Here is a 20,027-nt window from a genome sequence, read left to right on the forward strand (position 1 = left end):
GCTTTGTAAAGGGGCAGCAATGGCACTGATCCCTAACATTCTATTGTATCATTTATTTTATTATATTTCAGGTACTTATATATAGCGCCGTCAATTTACACAGCGCTTTACATATACATTGTACATTCACATCAGTCCCTACCTTCAAGGAGCTTACAATCTAAGGTCCCTAACTCACATTCATACATACTAGGGACAATTTAGACAGGATCCAATTAACCTACCAGCATGTCTTTGGAGTGTGGGAGGAAACCGGAGTACCCGGAGGAAACCCACGCAGGCACAGGGAGAACATGCAAACTCCAGGCAGGTAGTGTTGTGGTTGGGATTCAAACCAGCGACCCTTCTTACTGCTAGGCGAGAGTGCTACCCACTACACCACTGTGCCGCCCTATAATGTTCCCAATCTCTAAGTCTTGCAGCGTGTGACCCTTTGGTGATGTCAGTGGCAACAGTTGCCCCCCCCCCCCAATACCTCATAAGTTGACATTTACTGGTTTGCTTTAAAGGAAATCCTTCAGTGCCAAAAAGGAATTTAGGAGGATACAGCATCAGAATGCAGATGTCTAATGCCTGGTTTCCACTGAGCGGATCGGTTCGGGTCAGTACAGTTTGGAAGGCCTAGAATGGTCTGGCCTATTCAGATGAGTGTTTCCACTGCAAGTCGGACCACCAGGGGCCATACGTGGGTTTAGAAAAAATGCCTAGCATGGCGTCACACGTCTGCCAATCAGTAGAATGTATCGTAGCTCTGCCCTAACTGAACCGTAGCATTTTCTATGGCCCCACATCTGAAGCAGGACCCAGAATGGTGCAGTTCAGTTGTATGGGCCGCTTTCATAATGGAAACACTCAAAATAGCGTACCGAACCGATCCGCTAAGTGGAAACAAGGCATAACACTGTTCATTTTATGTGACCACTCTAGCAGCCCAAAATCACATAAAGCTGATTTTTACAATTCCTGGTAGTGTTGTTCATGGCCCCCTCCTGCATGTTTTTTTTTTTTTTTTTTGGCCAATAAAGCCATCGATCATAGTGAAGGGCCAGTAGGTTTACAGGGTGCACAAATTATGCAGCTTTCTTAGTTGCCAGTTTTGCCTTCCTCCTGATCCATGCTATTCAACCACAACAGTGATGGTATTTCCATGCCAACCATTACGTTTCAGAAGACTTTTTAAAGGAATTGCTACAGGTTTGCTTTAAAACAATGCCATTACACATGGAAACCATGTATTTTTAATTATATTTATTTTTCTTACACAGCATGAAGATGAGCCTCCTCAAAGTGTGAAGCCTACGTCCACTGATAAACCCATGTCAAAAACAGCTCTGAAAAACCAAAAGAAGAGAGAGGCGAAGAAAGCCACCAAACAGGTATTACATATTCTCATTATACAGGGTAGTCCTGTGCAGCCAGTACCAATTTGACTCATCCCCTAAAGGGTTCATTTGGATATAGTTACACTACCTCCAAGTAAAATGGCATCTTCACAAAACTGCAACATTGTCTTTACATTTAGCCTAGTTTTTGCCAAGGCACTTGCAGTATATGGCCCCTTTCACACGTTCGGACCGTTCAGGTCCGCCTGTCAGTTTTGACGGCGGACCTGAACGGGCGCTCCATGTTAGTCTATGGAGCGTCGGATCCGCTAAAAGCAGACGGATGGCTCTACGTCCAGGTCCGTCGCTTTTGGATTAGTTGAGATCTGATGAAAACGGACATGCTGTCCGTTTTCATCCGATCCCTCCATAGGCGGCAGCGGCGCCTGACAAGCCCCTCCCCGCTCAGTGAGCAGAGAGGGACCTGTCATCCGCCGGCTCAGCGGAGATCAACGGACCGAGGCGGGCTCCGTAGAAACGGAGTCCGTCTTGTGTGAAAGGGGCCTAAAATCAATAACAAACATGGGAGACATGCAGGCTTATTTAGTGACTTCCCAGAGCAGCCAATTTGATGTCACATCACCAAGAGAGGAATGCAGATTAGTTGCTATTGATAGACTCTTTACCAGACTAAATATGCCCCATGGTCTTTATATGTAATGAAATTGCTAGGTCTTAAGCCAATATTTTGTGGCCACGGTGCATTTGCTTACATCTGCTTTCTATAAAATGTATTTTTCTGATGTAACGTTAAATATTACAAGTTGTTTGAAAATGTGTCCTGTGGATCATTTTGAACACATACGTAAGACACTAAGGAGAATATCGGAGATTGTCTTCCTTCATTTCATATCATAAAGAACTAGAAAACTGTACAAACGGGCACTAGAATGTACATTCATTTGTGGGATTGTGTACTTTTTAGGAGACCAAAGCAGATGAACCTGCTGAGCAAGTTTTGCAGAGTAATCCGAATATTGCTCCAGCCACTATGACAACAGGAGACCCAGAAACTGACAAAAAGATCAAGAATCTCAAAAAGGTGTGGTCGTATGTACAATGGCATTTTTAATTTCTGTTTTTCTTGAAATACAGGTTTGTTAAGCAAGGTGTTGCCCATGTCCTTTTATGTGTTAAATGCATTACTAGGATTTCCATGGTGACAGCACATTATTCACATGTACGGAGCTTCTAATACTCACAGCTCTTATGATGAGTGTTGGCTGTGTCCAAAAGGTGAAGACAAATAGTGAGGTCATTTCAGACAGACTTTTGTAATGACTGTTCACATTTTTCTGTAAGCTGAAGACAAGCAGGTAGCGTTTACCTCATGGTAACACTTAAGGCTCATTTACACAAGCAGCACTCTCTACCACCCCTCTGAAAAGTAGAGGAAGGCTGTTCTGCCAATCAATACTGTCTCCTTCCAAATGTCCCCCCACTCCCCACCTATTTTTATTTCTTCTTCCTTTTTTTTTTTTTTTATAGAAATACAATGCTGCAATCAACCATTTAGCTAGCGGTTGCAACAGAGCCCCATTCAGTTGAATGGGATGCGCTTGGCAGCGGTACTGCCGTCCAAACATGACTTGCTGACTCAGGTCTCTCTTATTTTCATACATTTATCCTTTAAATTTAATATTTATTATGTCTGAGCCAAATAGTTACAGTGCCTTGAAAAAGTATTCATACCTGAAAGATTCCACATTTTGTCATGTTACAACCAAAGATGTAGGGGGAAAAAGTATTTGATCCCCTGCTGATTTTGTACGTTTGCCCACTGACAAAGAAATGAACAGTCTATAATTTTAATGGTAGGTTTATTTTAACAGTGAGAGACAGAATAACAAAAAAATCCTGAAAAACGCATTTAAAAAAAGTTATAAATTGATTTGCATTTTAATGAGTGAAATAAGTATGTGATACTCTATCAATCAGCAAGATTTCTGGCTCCCAGGTGTCTTCTATATAGGTAACAAGCTGAGATTAGGAGCACTCCCTTAAAGGGAGTGCTCCTAATCTCAGTTTGTTACCTGTATAAAAGACACCTGTATACAGAAGCAATCAATCCGATTATAATCTCTCCACCATGGCCAAGGTCATCAGGGACAAGATTGTAGACCTACACAAGGCTGGAATGGGCTACAAGACCATCGCCAAGCAGCTTGGTGAGAGGGTGACAACAGTTGGTGTTATTATTAGCAAATGGAAGAAACAGAATTACTGCCAGGCTCCAGGCAAGATCTCACCTCGTGGAGTTTCAATGATCATGACAACAGTGAGGAATCAACCCAGAACTACATGGGAGAATCTTGTCAATTATATCAATGCGGCTGGGACCATAAGGTAAGAACTCACCGCTCTAGGCAAACCATCCCAAAGTTATACCTCCTGCTAGCAAAAGAAAGGTGCAGGCTCTGCAAGTAGCATAGAAAGAGCAAATGGCTGGACGGCCACACTCCATTAAGACACCTTTATTGAAAACGGATAATATCCACATAGTCACAAACGATCACATCGACCCCAGAGGAACAGGACAAGGCAAAGCTTGCATGTTGCACACCACAAATGGGTGCTTCATCATAGCTAATGCCAGACCAGCTATTCCCCTGTATATGTAGGAGTCCTCTACCAATCAAAACAAGTGACTGAACGGTGCAGCCCATACACACACACAGCAGGGAATCCGGTCATCAGAACAGTGATGCACCTGATGCGGAATCTATGCATATTATAAGTGAAACAAAATACAACAGAACAGCAAAAAATAAAATAAATTGTTCAGATACCTATAGTCAAAATCAAAATCGAGACCAATGAAAGTGTTACCACATGCAGAAAAACTATCTTGGTGCTTCATTAAAAAAAAATGTTATATATATAATAATATTTATGTGACCAAGCTTAAGAAAAAAAGTATTTCTGATCGTAAAAACATTGATGTATGTAAAAAACACTCTTCATACATAAAACTTATGTGTTTCAACATTAGAATGAATTCATTTTTTTTTTCTTTATATACATGTTACAGAACATATTCATTCTAATATTGAAACACATTTGTTTTATATATTAAGAGTGTTTTTTACATACATCAGTGTTTTTAGGATCAGAAATACTTTTTTTCTTAAGCTTGGTCGCAAAAATATATACTTGTGTTTGTGTATATATGTAATTTATGTGTATATATATATATATATATATATATATATATATATATATATATATATATATATATATATATATATATATATATATAATATAAATTATGTGTGTTACAGTTCAGCTCACAAGTTTACATACCCTGGCAGAATTTATGGTTTCTTGGCCATTTTTCAGAGAATATGAATGATAACACGAAAACTTTTCTTTCACTCATGGTTGGTGTTTGGCTGAAGCCATTTATTATCAATCAACTGTGTTTACTCTTTTTAAATCATAATGACAACAGAAACTACCCGAGTGACCCTGATCAAAAGTTTACATACCCCAGTTCTTAATACCATGTATTGCCCCCTTTAACATCAATGACAGCTTGAAGTCTTTTGTGGATGAGGCTCTTTATCTTTTCAGATGGTAAAGCTGGCCATTCTTCTTGGCAAAAAGCCTCCAGCTCCTGTAAATTCTTGCATTCAATGATAAAGAGGTAGGAGACTGAGATGGCTACTCCAGAACCTTCACGTTATTCTGCTGTAGCCAATGACATGTTGACTTGGCCTTGTGTTTTGTATCATTGTCATGTTGAAATGTCCAAGTGCGTCCTATGCGCAGCTTCGTGACTGAATGCAAATGTTCCTCCAGTATTTTTTGATAACATACTGCATTCATCTTGCCAACAATTTTGACCACATTTTCTGTGCTTTTGTAGCTCGCACATCCCCAAAACATCAGCGATCCACCTCTGTACCTTTTCATCCTAGGCCTTGGTGACTCCTCTCCAAATGTAGCGTTTATGGTTGTGGCCAAAAATCTCAATTTTGGTCTCGTCACTCCAAATTACTTTGTGCCAGAAGGTTTTAGGCTTGTCTCTGTGCTGTTTGGCATATTATTCGCAGGATACTTTGGGCCATTTGTATATAAATTGCTTTCTTCTGGCGAGTCAACCATGCAGCCCATCTTTCTTCAAGTGCCTCCTTACTGTGCATCTTGAAACAGCCACACCACATGTTTTCAGAGAGTTCTGTATTTCACCTGAAGCTATTTGTGGGTTTTTCTTCGCATTCCCAAACAATTTTCTTGGCAGTTGTCCCTGAAATTTTAGTTGGTCTACCTGACCGTGGTTTGGTTTCAACAGAACCCCTCATTTCTTATCGTACATCACGGGACACAGAGCCATAGTAGTTACTATGTGGGTTATAGGCCACCTTCAAGTGATGAACACTGACACACACTAAGACAAGAAGTCCACTCCCTATAATAACCCCCTATATAACTCCCACTACTGGGAGTACCTCAGTTTTTTCGCCAGTGTCTAAGGTGTTGGTCACGAGTGAAGATGTGCTGTGCTGAGCTCCACTGGAGCAACCCTTGCTGGGGCTAGCTATGCATCCGGAACCATTCAAAGTGTCTTTTAGGCCGAATTGAATGGTACCCGGGCCTCATGTCCGAAGAAACAAGGTTTTGCCTGTAAACGCTTCTCTTTTTGACAGCTGGATCCCGGGATCCAGTATTTTTGGTATTAAGGCCATAAAGTTTTACTGGTGGGATGCTATTACAGATCCAGGATTGTGAGTTCCCTGGCTCCTTAATGTTTAATGAAACCCACTGTGAAGGGTGAAGATTGGGTCTGTTGGTTTTTACCACAGAAAACCCTGCGGCGGGAAAGGTAAGTGGAGTTTTCTAAGAAATGTTTGATTTTTCTTCTGAAATGTCTCTAATTGGTAAATGTTGTCATGCCTAAGTGTCACCACTGGGGGCTGTATGGAGCACATACCTTCTCAGGCTTCCTCAAGAGATCACGCTGTGTCCGGAGAAGCAGGCTTCTTTTTTTCTCCAGCTAGCAGCAGACCTCCGGTAGGTCTGGGGGGGGTTTCTCTTGTCCAGACACCGCCCACCTGGGCTGTACTCTCCCCCTCTTCACGAAGAAGAGCGTTAGCAGAGAACAAAAAAAAAGATCCGAATGCCACCCTACTCGGCGGCTTCCGGGTTACCTCCTCGCTTTTTTTTTTTTTAAAGAGGAGGGGGGCCGAATGCAACAGAGGGGGCGGGGCTTAGCGCGGCGTTGGCGTCCTCCAACGTGCAGTGTGGGAATGTGCTTTTTAAAAGCTCCATTGTTGCTGCTGCAAGCTGACGGAGGGACACAAGAGCAAAGAGGGGCATGAAAGAGGTTTGGTGACACAGGCATTCCTTTTGACACATTTACTATTGCATCAGGCTGAGCAGGGCTGGACTATTGCTCAAGCAGTGGATGCGTTCCTTCTGGTAGTACCTCTGCTTTGTGCATTGGGCTATGATCGGAAGGGGGGGTAAAAACACCTCAAAAAAGGGCTATAGAAAGACATCTACAGCCACAAGGAAGCCTAGAACTATCTCAAAAAAGATGGCATCCTCCCCTGAGAGTGAAATGGCTGGTCAGAGTGAGCCATCAGGGACCTCGGGTGTTGCAGCTGCTCTTAACACTGCAGCCCCTGTATATATTACTGAAGAGGTTTTTTCCTCAACCATTTTAGGCTTCGAACAAAAGATTGATGCGTTAATCGCATCCCAGAGTGGGACTAAGCGTGACAGATCCCCTTCCATTACCCAGGACTCTCAAACTAAGGAACGGGGCGAGAGATGGCAATTTTCTCTCAGGGGACCAAGAAGAGGCTGATGACTCCTCCTCTTCTGAGGAGTCTAATACGGAAGGATCGGGTTCACAAGAAAAGTTTTTGGTACAATCTCTCACTGAATTGGTCCGCTCCACATTTTCTGCCAGTAGCAGAGTCAGTCGATGAGCCCCCTTCTTGTTTGGGTTCGCTAAAGCCTCCCCAAGCTATTCATGCTTTTCCTATCCATTCATTACTAAAAAAGCTTATGTATTCTGAGTGGGAGCACCCAGATAAACATTTTTTTCCTCCAAAAAAGTTTTCAACACTTTATCCTATGTAGGAAGAGTTTAATAAGAAATGGGGGATTCCAGCAATTGAAGCTGCTATATCCTCTGTGAATAAAAACTTGTCTATGTATAAAGACTTGTCCAGTAGACAATGCTCAAATGCTGAAGGATAAGAAGTTGGAATTCCTATTTAAAAACAATATTTCTCTGGCATGTTCAGTGGTTCAGCCTGCGCTGGCAGCGATCGGTGTATGTCAGTCCTTTAAAAGACCAGTTTAAACAGTTCAAGATTATTCCTGATCAGCAGGCCCAAGATTTGGCCGGGATATCAGAGGCGTTATGTTTTACAACAGACGATATGAGAGATTCTATTCTCCAGTCCTCACGGCTTATGCTCGGGCTGGTGCATGTGCGTAGAGTTCCATGGTTGAAAAATTGGTCAGCCGAAGCGCCATGCAAAAAGCTCTTGGCTAGTTTTCCATTTCACGGAGAACGGTTGTTTGGGGACGATCTGAATAAATACTTCCAAAGAATTTCTAATGGAAAAAGTTCCCTTTTACCAGTTAAGAAGAAGTTTAAGCATTTTTCTTTTAAACGAGCTGCTTCTCCAGTGCCAGGAGCATCAGCCTCCAGGCAGTCACGACGGCCTCCACAGTCAAGTTCAAGAGGTAAACCTTAGGGTCAACCCCAGGGACAAAAGAGGCCCTGGGGGAGGAAACCCACAAAACAAAATACTAAAACCTCCTTATGAAGGGTCGCCCCCACTCGAGTGGGTGGAAGACTTCTGCAGTTCTCAAGGGTCTGGCAGGAACAGTGTCGAGACAAATGGGTGGCTTCCTCAATATCTCTAGGATACAAACTAGAGTTCCGAGAGTTCCCATCCTCGTTTTCTCAGATCAAATGTTCCCAGAGATCCAGAAAAAAAAGTCTCTTTCTGGCTTTGGACCATCTCTTGTCTCAAAAGGTGATATCGGTGGTCCCCATGGAAGAGCGAGGGTTAGGGTTTTAGTCGAAAATTTTCATGGTACCAAAACCAAACGGGGATGTCAGACCCATTTTAGATCTCAAAGCTCTAAACCAGTTTTTGATTATCCACTCTTTTCGCATGGAGTCAATCCGATCAGTGGTCTCCATTCTACAAGGTGGAGAACTGCTAGCGTCAATCGACATCAAGGATGCTTACCTCCATGTACCTATTTTTCCAGCTCACCAGAAATATCTATGCTTCGAGATAGAAAATGTTAATTTTCAGTTTGTAGCTCTGCCTTTCGGTCTAGCTACTGCACCTTGAGTGTTTACAAAGGTCTTTGCTCCCCCTTTAGCTAGATTAAGGGCTCAGGGTATAACGATTCTAGCTTACTTAGACTATCTACTCTTGATAGATCAGTCGGTAGCCCACTTAAACCAAAGTTTGGTCACCACGGCCAGCTACCTGGAATACCTAGGTTGGATTCTCAACCTAGAGAAATCTTCCTTAACCTCCCTGGCGGTATGATTATTTCGGATTTTAGGTGCTGAAAGCGGTACAATTATTTTGCATGGAAATTTTGGCGTTTTATATTGTAGGTCTGTAATTCTTAACAATAACACACTTAAATCTGTCCAAACAAGAGTCTAGTAGATATCCCGGGTATGATAAAGTTTGAAACACAAAAACATAAATTATAATATAATAAATAAAAATAATTAAAAAAAAAAAAAAAATTAATAATAAAATACATTTCCCCACGATTCACTATCGCTCAATTCTGCAAGTGTTCTAATTTACTATTGCTGTTTTCTAGCTGGTCTAAAGCCACTTTTGATGTAAAGGGACACTTTTTGGTTGCTATGGACAATCTCCAGTTTCCAGGCAGAAAGAACAGTATATATAACATAAAACTGCATGCAGGGCATAGGACAAAGCACTGGGGACAAAAGGGATGTGAAATAATTTCATACAGTACTGTAATCTGTAAGATTACAGTACTGTATGTGTTATGATTTTACATTTTTTTGAATTTGCTGCCAGGCTCTGGCCCCCGTGTGTCGCGCCGCTCGCAGGGAACTGAGCCTGGCACGGAGAGGCTTCGGAGGAGGACGGAGCCCGCAGACACAGCGGGGGACATCGCAGGATCCCGGGGACAAGGTAAGTAAAGCCACACCAGGATCCTGCGATGTAATCCCGAGTGTGGCTCGGGGTTACCGCTAATGGTCCTGAATTTTAACCCCGAGCCACACTCGGGAAAACCGCCAGGGAGGTTAAAACCATCAAGGAGATTCGAGTACTTGGGTCTGATCGTAGATACAGCTCAGAAGAGGGTGTATTACCCCAGGAAAAGATCAGTTCCATAGGGGAACTGATTCAGGTGGTCAAAGCAAAGAAGAATCCTTCTATTCGACTTTGCATGTGATTGTTGGGAAAGATGGTGGCTTCATTCGAGGCCGTTCCTTATGCTCAGTTTCATTCAAGACTGCTGCAATACAGTATCCTGTCAACTTGGAACAAGAAGGTCCAAGCTCTAGACTTCCCAATTCGTTTATCCCCAAAAATGCGTCAAAGCCTCAGTTGGTGGTTGATGGCCAAGAATCTCCAAAAAGGAAAATCCTTTCTACCAGTTACCTGGAAAGTGGTAACAACAGATGCCAGCCTTCTGGGCAGGGGAGCAGTCCTAGAAGAAGCGTCTGTCCAGGGATGATGATCCAAATCAGAAATGACCTTGTCCATCAATATTCTAGAGATTCAGGCAGCTCGTCTGGCCCTGAAAGCCTGGACACTCGTATTACGGAATTGTCCTGTTCGGATCCAATCTGACAATGCCACAGCAGTGACCTATATCAATCACCAAGGGGGCACGAGAAGTCGTGCAGCCCAGAGAGAGGTGAATCATATCCTATCTTGGGCAGAAGACAACATTCTTTGCCTATCGGCAGTCTTCATTCCAGGAATAGAGAATTGGCAGGCGGACTACTTGAGTCGCCAACAGTTGTTCCCGGGAGAATGGTCTCTTCACCCCGACATCTTTCTCACAATATGTCAAAGATGGGGAATTCCGGACGTGGATCTGTTTGCGTCCAGGTTCAACAAAAAGATCAACAACTTTGTGTCAAGGACAAAAGATCCGCTTGCATGCGGAACATATGCCTTGGTTTTTCCGTGGGATCAGTTTTCACTGATTTATGCATTCCCTCCTGTTCTGTTGCTTCCGCGACTACTTCGCAGGATCAAGCAGGAAGGGAAGGTGGTGATACTTGTAGCCCAGGAGATCTTGGTATGCAGAGATCATAAAGATGGCGGTAGGGGACCCTACCACCACGGCCAGACTCTCTGGTTTGTAGCTTTACTAAGGGGATAACGTGGATTAATCCTCCGGTTAGGTCACCCCTGAACCCTTGGGACTTGAATTTAGTCCTGTCGGCGTTACAGAAACAGCCTTTTGAGCCGATACGAGATATTCCCTTGGTCCTTTTGACAAGGAAATTAGTTTTTCTGGTTGCCATATCTTCTGCAAGGGTATCGGAGTTGGCTGCTCTTTCTTGTAAAGAACCATATTTGATTATTCATAAGGATAAGGTTGTATTATGTCCTCATCCTAATTTCCTACCGAAGGTAGTGTCAGGTTTTCATTCAAACCAGGATATTGTTCTGCCTTAATATTTTCCAGAACCTTATTCTGCGGAAGAGAGGTCACTACATTCTCTTGATGTGGTGAGAGCAGTCAAAGTCTACTTGAAGGCGACTGCTCAGATTCGTAAAACAAATGTTTTGTTTGTGTTGCCAGAAGGTCCTAAGAGAGGATAGGCAGCATCAAAATCTACTATTTCTAAATGGATTTGTCAAGTGATTGTTCAAGCTTATGTTTTAAAGAGGAAAATTCCCCCTTTTCATATTAAAGCGCACTCCACCAGGGCTGTTAGTACTTCCTGGGCAGTGCATCACCAAGCCTCCATGGCTGAAATGTGCAAGGCCGCAACTTGGTCTTCAGTCCATACATTTACCAGATTCTATCAAGTAGATGTAAAAGGTCATGAGGATATCGCCTTTGGCCACAGTGTACTGCAGGCAGCAGTATAAGTCCTCTAGTCTCTTAGTGCCCTACTTTTGTTGTGTCTCCCTCCCTTCAGTTGGCATTGCCATCCCACATAGTAACTACTATGGCTCTGTGTCCCGTGATGTATGATAAGAAAATAGGATTTTTAAAACAGCTTACCTGTAAAATCCTTTTCTTTGAAGTACATCACTGGACACAAATGTCCCCCCCTTCTTTTTTGGTATACACGTGTATTGCTTTGCTACAAAACTGAGGTACTCCCAGTAGTGGGAGAGGTTATATAGGGAGTGGACTTCTTGTCTTAGGGTGTGCCAGTGTCCATCACCTGAAGGTGGCCTATAACCCACATAGTAAATACTATGGCTCTGTGTCCCGTGATGTACTTCAAAGAAAAGGATTTTACAGGTAAGCTGTTTTAAAAATCCTATTTTTCCACTTCTTGATTAGAGTTTGAACACTGCTGATTGGCATTCTCAATTCCTTGGATAACTTTTTATATCCCTTTCCTGTTTTATACAGTTCAGCTACCTTTTCCCGCAGATCCTTTGAAAATTCTTTTGCTTTCCCTATGACTCAGAATCCAGAAGCAGCACTGGATGAAAGATGCAAGGGCCTGTCAGGAGTCCAGAAACGTTGACTTCAGCCAAACACTAACCATGAGTGAAAGAAAACTTTTGTGTTTTATCATTCATATTCTCTGAAAAATGGCCAAGAAATCATAAGTGTTACCAGGGTATGTAAACTTATGAGCACAACTGTGTGTGTGTGTGTGTGTGTGTGTGTGTATGTAATATATGTTTGTTATATATATTATTTATTTTTATGAAGCACCAAGATAGTTTTTCTGCCGGTGGTAACACCTTAATTGGTCTCGATTTTGACTAGGTACCTGAGCGATTTTATTTTTTGCCATTCTGTTGTATTTTGTTTCACTTATAATATGCATAGATGCCGCACCAGGTGTATCACTTTGTTCTGATGACCTGATTCCCTACTGTGTGTGTGGGCTGCACCATCCAGTCACTTATTTTGATTGGTAGATGACTGCTACATATACAGGGGAATAGCTGGTCTGGTATTAGCTATTATTAAGCACCCATTTGTGGTGTGAAACATGCAAGCTTTGCCTTGTCCTGTTCCTCTGGGATCAATGTGATGGTTTGTGACTATTTGGATTTTATCTGACTTCAATAAAGGTTTCTTAATGAAGTGCGGCCATCCAGCCATTTTTTGCTCTTTTGCAGCTGGGACCAAAGTCACCAAAAAAACAATTGGTAACACACTACACTGTGAAGGCCTGAAATCCTGCAGCACCCGCAAGGTCCCTCTGCTCAAGAAAGCACATGTACAGGCCCGTCTGAAGTTTGCTAATGAATATCTGAATGATTCAGAGGAGAACTGGTTGTTGTGGTCAGATGAGACCAAAATCGAGGAATGCTGCCTATGACCCCAAGAACACCATCCCCACTATCAAACATGGAGGTGGAAAAATTATGCTTTGGGTGTGTTTTTTTTCTGCTTAGAGTACAAGACAATTTCACTGCATCAAAGGGATGATGGACGGGGCCACGTACCTTCAAATCTTGGGTGAGAACCTCCTACCTCTCAGCTAGGGCATTAAAAATGGGTCGTGGATGGGTCTTCCAGCATGACAATGACCCAAAACACATGGCCAAGGCAGCAAAGGAGTGGCTCAAGAAGAAGTGCATTAAGGTCCTGGAGTGGCCTAGCCAGTCTTCAGACCTTAATCCCATAGAAAATATGTGGAGAAAGCTGAAGGTTCAAGTTACCAAACGTCAGCCTTAACACCTAAACGACTTGGAGAGATGATGTGTGCAAACCTAGTGGCCAACTACAAGAAAAGTCTGTGATTGCCAACAAGAGTTTTGCCACCAAGTACTAAGTCATGTTTGGCGAAGGGGTCAAATACGTATTTCACTTATTAAAATGCAAATCAATTTATAACTTTCTCAAATGTGTTTTTCTGGGTTATTTTTGTTATTCTGTTTCTCACTTAAAATAAACCTACCATTAAAATTATAGCCTGATCATTTCTTTGTCAGTTGCCAAACATACAAAATCAGCAGGGGATCAAATACTTTTTTCCCTCACTGTAAATGTATTTTATTGGGATTTTATTTGATAGACCAACACAAAGTGGCACATAATTGTGAAGTGGAAAGAAAATAATAAATGGTTTTCATAATTTTTTACAAATAAATTATGTGAAAAGTGTGGAGTGCATTTGTATTCAGCCCCCCTGAGTCAATACTTTGTAGAATCACCTTTCACTGCAATTACAGCTGCAAGTCTTTTTGGTTATGTCTCTACCAGCTTTGCACATCTAGAGAGTGACATTTTTGCCCAATCTTCTTTGCAAAATAGCTCAAGCTCTGTCAGATTGGATGGAGAGCGTGAACAGCAATTTTTCATATGACATCCAGCAGGATAACATGCCGCCGCGCGCCCCCGGGGGCGCGTATCTCAGCAATCGGTAGAGCGGTGTGTCAGCCTGACACACCGCTCCACCGATCTTGGTAAAGAGCCTCTGGTGGAGGCTCTTTACCACGTGATCAGCCGTGTCCAATCACGGCTGATCACGCTGTCAATGGGAAGAGCCGTTGATCGGCTTTTCCTCACTCGCGTCTGACAGACACGAGTAGAGGAGAGCCGATCGGCAGTTCTCCTGACAGGGGGGGTCTGCGCTGATTGTTTATCAGTGCAGCCCCCCCTCAGATCACCACACTGGACCACCAGGGATCGCCACTAGGACCACCAGGGAAGGGGCAACATGTGGATGGCCAGGTATGTACCCCATGGCCATCCACATGTGCCCAATCAGTGCCCACAAATGGGCACTGATTGGCACCATTGTGTTTCAGATCTGCCCAGCAATGCCCCCAATATGTTTTATCACCGCCACCTGTCATTGCCCATCGGTGCCACCTGTCATTGCCCATCGGTGCCACCTGTCATTGCCCATCGGTGCCACCTGTCATTGCCCATCGGTGCCACCTGTCAGTGCCCACCTATCAGTGCCCATCAGTGCCACACATCAGTGCCACCCATAAGTACCCATCAGTGCCACCCATATGTACCAGTCAATGCCACCTACGAGTGCCCATCAGTGCCGCCTATCAGTGCCACCTCATCGGTGCCCATCAGTGCCCGTCATTGAAGGAGAAAACGAGAAAACGTACTTATTTACAAAAAATTTTAACAGAAACAAAGAAAAACGTGTTTTTTTTCGAAATTTTCGGGTTTTTTTTATTTGTTACGCAAAAAATAAAAACCGCAGAGGTGATCAAATACCACCAAAAGAGAGCTCTATTTGTGGGAACAAAATGATTAAAAATTTGTTTGAGTACAGTGTAGCATGACCACGCAATTGTCATTCAAATTGCGACAGCGCTGAAAATTGGCCTGGGCGGGAAGGTGTCTAAGTGCCTGGTATTGAAGTGGTTAATCTTGTGTATTGTCCCCTTTAACATCAATGACAGCTTGAAGTCTTTTGTGGTATTTGTGGATGAGGCTGTTTATCTTCTCAGATGGGAAAGCTGCCCATTCCTCTTGGCAAAAAGCCTCCAGTTCCTGTAAATTTTTGGGATGTGTTGCATGAACTGCACGTTTTGAGATCTCTCCAGAGTGGCTCAATGATATTGAGGTCATGAGACTGAGATGGCCACTCCAGAACCTTCACTTTATTCTGCTGTAACCAATGACAGGTGACTTGGCCTTGTGTTTTGGACCATTGTCCCATGCGCAGCTTCCTGGCTGATGAATACAAATGTTCCTCCAGTATTTTTTGATAACATACTGCATTCATCTTGCCAATGTGTTATCATTCATATTCTCTGAAAAATGGCCAAGAAATCATAAATTCTGCCAAGGTATGTAAACCTATGAGCACAACTATGTGTGTATGTATGTGTGTGTGTGTGTGTGTGTATATATATGTATATATATATATATATATATATATATATATATATATATATATATATATATATATATATATATAGGCTGTTACTGATTCAAATTTTCGTGTTCGATTAATCGATTCTTTTTTTAGTCGACTAATTTCGATTAATTATAATGCACATACAGATCCAACTACTTTTAGCTGATTAAGCACTGTTATGGCAACGGCCGAAGCCGGCCTCACTGTGCCCATAATCTCAGCCTCACCGTGCCCATAATTTCAGCCTCACCGTGCCCATAATCGCAGCCTCACCGTGCCCATAATCGCAGCCTCACCGTGCCCATAATCGCAGCCTCACCGTGCCCATAATCGCAGCCTCACCGTGCCCATAATCGCAGCCTCACCGTGCCCATAATCGCAGCCTCACCGTGCCCATAATCGCAGCCTCACCGTGCTCATAATCGCAGCCTCACCGTGCCCATAATCGCAGCCTCACCGTGCCCATAATCGCAGCCTCACCGTGCCCATAATCGCAGCCTCACCGTGCCCATAATCGCAGCCTCACCGTGCCCATAATCGCAGCCTCACCGTGCCCATAATCGCAGCCTCACCGTGCCCATAATTGCAGCCTCACCGTGCCCATAATCGCAGCCTCACCGTGCGCATAATTGCAGCCTCACCATTCCCATAATCGCAGCCTCGCCGTGCCCATAATCGCAGCCTCGCCGTGCCCATAATCGCAGCCTCGCCGTGCCCATAATCGCAGCCTCGTCGTGCCCATAATCGCAGCCTCACTGTTCCCTCCTCCTAGAGCAGCTCGTTTGATAGAACACTGCGTCTATCACATGAGCTGATCTTGGAGGAGGGCGGGACTTTTCTCACAGCCCGGCCAAAGTTTTCACACTCAGCTTGGAGACACACAGGGGGAGATGCCCGCAGACTGTGTATGACATATAGAGGAGAAGGGAGCAGAGCAGCCACAACTTGGCCCAAAGCGGCCCCAGGACAGGCAGCCTACCGATCAAAAAAATTAACGATTAATCGTTAATTTCTGCAGCCCTAATATATATATATATATATTCAACTGTATATCAAAGTAGGAAAGGATAAAGTGCAATCAAATTTTGCAAAGATATACATTGGAATATATACAGTGGAATTTCGGATTGCGAGTAACGTGGTTAATGAGCGTTTCGCAATATGAGCACTGTATTTTTAAAAATCGTAACTCGGTTTGCGAGTGTCTCACAAAACGAGCACGATTCAGGCCAAAGTGGAGTACAGCATGGCTAACCTTGGCAAATCTCGGGTAGGAAGTCTTTCCGAGGTCAGCAGAAGTGTCCTCGGGCCTTTTCGGCCGTTTACGAGGCTCTCCGGCGCCCCCCCTGGCCTCTGGCCGCATGCGGTATTGCATGCCATTGAAGTCAATGCGGAACAAATTATTTTCGTTTCCATTGACTTTAGTGGGAAAACTCGCTTTGATATGCGAGTACTTTGGATTACGAGCGTACTCCTGGAACGGATTATGCTCGTAATCTGAGGTTCCACACTATATATATATATATATATATATATATATATATATATATCTATATCTCTATATAGATATATCTATATATCTATCTAGATAAATCTATATCTATCTAGATAAATCTATATATCTATCTAGATATAGATATATCTATATATAGATATATATATATATATATAGAGAGAGATAAAGAGAGAGAGAGAAAGAGAGAGATCCAAAAATATCAAAGGAAAATAAAACTATATCCAGTTGTTGAATCCACTCCAATCACCAATGTGACATGTAATGCAAAGTGTGAATCCTCCACCCTTGCAGATTATCCTCTTGCCTCACTGCCGTGACCCCTGCGTTACCAGTGGGTCTCACCACATGTCTTTCCCTCTCTGGGGATGAAGACAGACTGCTGCTGCTTCAAATGCCTCTTACTCAGATGGATGGATTATTAGATTTCCAACCCCCACAGCATGCATGCAGGAAGAAAAAGCACACAGATCTAGTGCTCTCCGTTTAAAACTTCACATTTATTTAGAAAAGGTATACTATTGCACTTACAAAAATGGCACTATAGGCAGTGATAACCATGAATTGCGTGTCTGTCATATACAATCACAGGATCCTTAGATGCAGACATGATCGTGGAATGACACCATATACGTGAAAACCTCGTCCTATACGTACGTTCCAAACCTCGGGACTTCCTCAGTAGGGGAGGAGTCACGTCTACTACTTGCCTTAATATAGTCACCCATTTACGAGCTCTTCCACCTAATTAGTCTGCCATATGTTTGGGCAGGAAGGGTGTGAGAGCAACAGCGATGTCCAAGAGTCCCTCGGCTGTCCCTCTCCTAATTGGCTGAGACCCAGCAGTGGTGCCATTGGCTCCCACTGCTGTCAAAGTCAGTTAGACAATCATATGAGAGAGAAGGGGCGGGGCCGCAGCTCTGTGTCTGAATGGACACACGGAGCTGCAGCTCAGCTTGGGTGCCCCTTAGCAAGCTGCTTGCTGTGGGGGCACTGGACAGGAGGATAGGGCCAGGAGCAATGAAGAGGGACCCGAGAAGAGAAGGATCCAGGCTGCCCTGTGCAAATCCACTGCTCGGAGCAGGTAAGTATGACATGTTTGTCATTTAAAAAATAAAAAACAAGACTTTACAATCACTTTCATGCTCTCTTTTCCCCACTTGTCAGTTTAGGCAGACGGCCATGTCTTGTTAGGTTTGCAGTGCCATACTGTTTCCATTTTTGGATGATGGCTTGAACAGTGCTCCGTGAAATGTTTAAAGCTGGGGATATTTTTTAGAACCTAACCCTGCTTTAAACTTCTCCACAACTTTATCTCTGACCTGCCTGGTGTGTTCCTTGGCCTTCATGATGCTGTTTGTTCACTAAAGTTCTCTAACAAACCTCTGAGGGCTTCACAGAACAGTATTTATACTGAGATTAAATTACACACATGTGGGCTCTATTTACTAATTAGGTGACTTCTGAAGGCAATTGGTTCCACTAGATTTTAATTAGGAGTATCAGAGTAAAGGGGGCTGAATACGAATGCACGCTACACTTATCAGAGATTTGTAATTTTCCTTCCACTTCACAATTATGTGCCACTTTGTGTTGGTCTATCGTATAAAATTCTAATAAAATACATTTACATTTTTGGTTGTAACATGACAAAATGTGGAAAATTTTCAAGGAATGTGAAAACTTTTTTTAAGACACTGTAATTTGACCCAGCAGCTATATTAGTAGGGTTGCACGATACCAGTATCGGTGCCGATACCGGGCAGTGCACGAGTACTTGTACTCATGCAAATGCTCCGATGCTTGATCCGATACCAGGGCAGTCAGGGGTGAACGGTGCGGCGGTGGGGGAGTTACAAGCACCGATCGCCTTGTATAGATTTCAATACATCAGCTGAGAACCGCTTCTCCTCCTCTCCCTCCCGCGGCTTTCAGCTGCTTTTATTGGAATCTATACTAGGAGATTGGTGCTTGTAACTGCCCCCACTGCCGCACATCACCTCCAACCCCCCCCCCCCCGTTGCTCCTCCTACCCCCATCCAGCCTGTGTCCTCCTCCCTCACCCTCTCTGTCCTCCTCCGTCCCCCCCCCCCCCCCCCGCCCCAGATCTGTCAGGTTGGAGAGTGGAGGAAGGAGACAGTAAATATATCATTTACCAGCTCCTTCCTTTTCTGAGTCAGTGTTCTCAGTCCCTTTCTCTGTCTCAAAGGAAAGACGTCAGGGGTCTGTTTAGACCCCTCAAAGCCACAAAGTCTCTGCGCTTAGGACAAGTAACAAAAGGAGGGAGAAAGAGAGAAAAAAAAAAAAAAAAAAAAAGAGAGGACAGGGGGAGGAGAGAGGAAGAGGGGGACCTGAGAGAAGGTGCAGGGGGTAGGTGTCCCACTGAGAAAGAGAAGGGAAAAAGAAAGAAAGAAGAAGGAGTATAGGTATGCTGCCTCCCCTAGTTGAGCCCTCAAAGAGGACTAACATGTGTAAGAATTGTATATGGGGGTATTGCGCTTCCTGGTGGAATGTGTAAATAATAAAGTGAATGTTATAAGATTATATAATGTACCATACACAAACGGTGACTACAATACTCATAATAAATAACCCCATGGGTATTTGAATCAACAAACATGTGATAAGAAAAGTGAAAAAAACCCTTAATATATTGCATATGCCTACATATCACAGGTAGTTCCAGAGAATAACCACTAGGTGCTGCTGCTAATATACTATGCAGCCAATGTGATGAATCCAGCATATACAAGTGCAAACAGTGCAATCAGATCTAGAAAATATCCATATGGACTAGAAAAATGTGTAAAAAACATAAATAGAATAAAAAACTCCAAAAAGACAAAAACAAAAAAGTCTGTTCACAAGTAGTGCGTCCCAAGCTATAAATAGCATAAAAAAAAAAAAAAGGAAAGTTCCAAAAGCTTAGTGACTGTGGTGCCCTCAACGGTGAAAATCCGTGACTTCTGTGCTCCCCTTTTGGCTCCCCACTCACCGGCTCCCACTACCCCTGCAGGGGTGACAGACACTTTAAATTCCGAATGTTGTCCTCTTGGCCGATATCCCGTGGTCACTGAGATAGGATGTCCTCTCTCCCAGGTGT

General features: G+C 43.4%; 1 protein-coding gene across 1 annotated transcript in view; it reads left to right on the forward strand.

Moving 5' to 3' along the window:
- The window catches only part of EIF2A (eukaryotic translation initiation factor 2A), an 84,266-nt gene that overhangs the window by 54,039 nt on the left and 10,200 nt on the right, over positions 1-20,027 (forward strand). The window contains exons 11-12 of the mRNA XM_073625987.1: positions 1,266-1,376; positions 2,308-2,424. Of these exons, the coding sequence (XP_073482088.1) occupies positions 1,266-1,376; positions 2,308-2,424 (228 nt within the window). The remainder of the gene's footprint in view (positions 1-1,265; positions 1,377-2,307; positions 2,425-20,027) is intronic.

This window comes from Aquarana catesbeiana, linkage group LG04 (genome assembly GCF_042186555.1).
Source record: "Aquarana catesbeiana isolate 2022-GZ linkage group LG04, ASM4218655v1, whole genome shotgun sequence".
Lineage (NCBI taxonomy): Eukaryota > Metazoa > Chordata > Amphibia > Anura > Ranidae > Aquarana > Aquarana catesbeiana.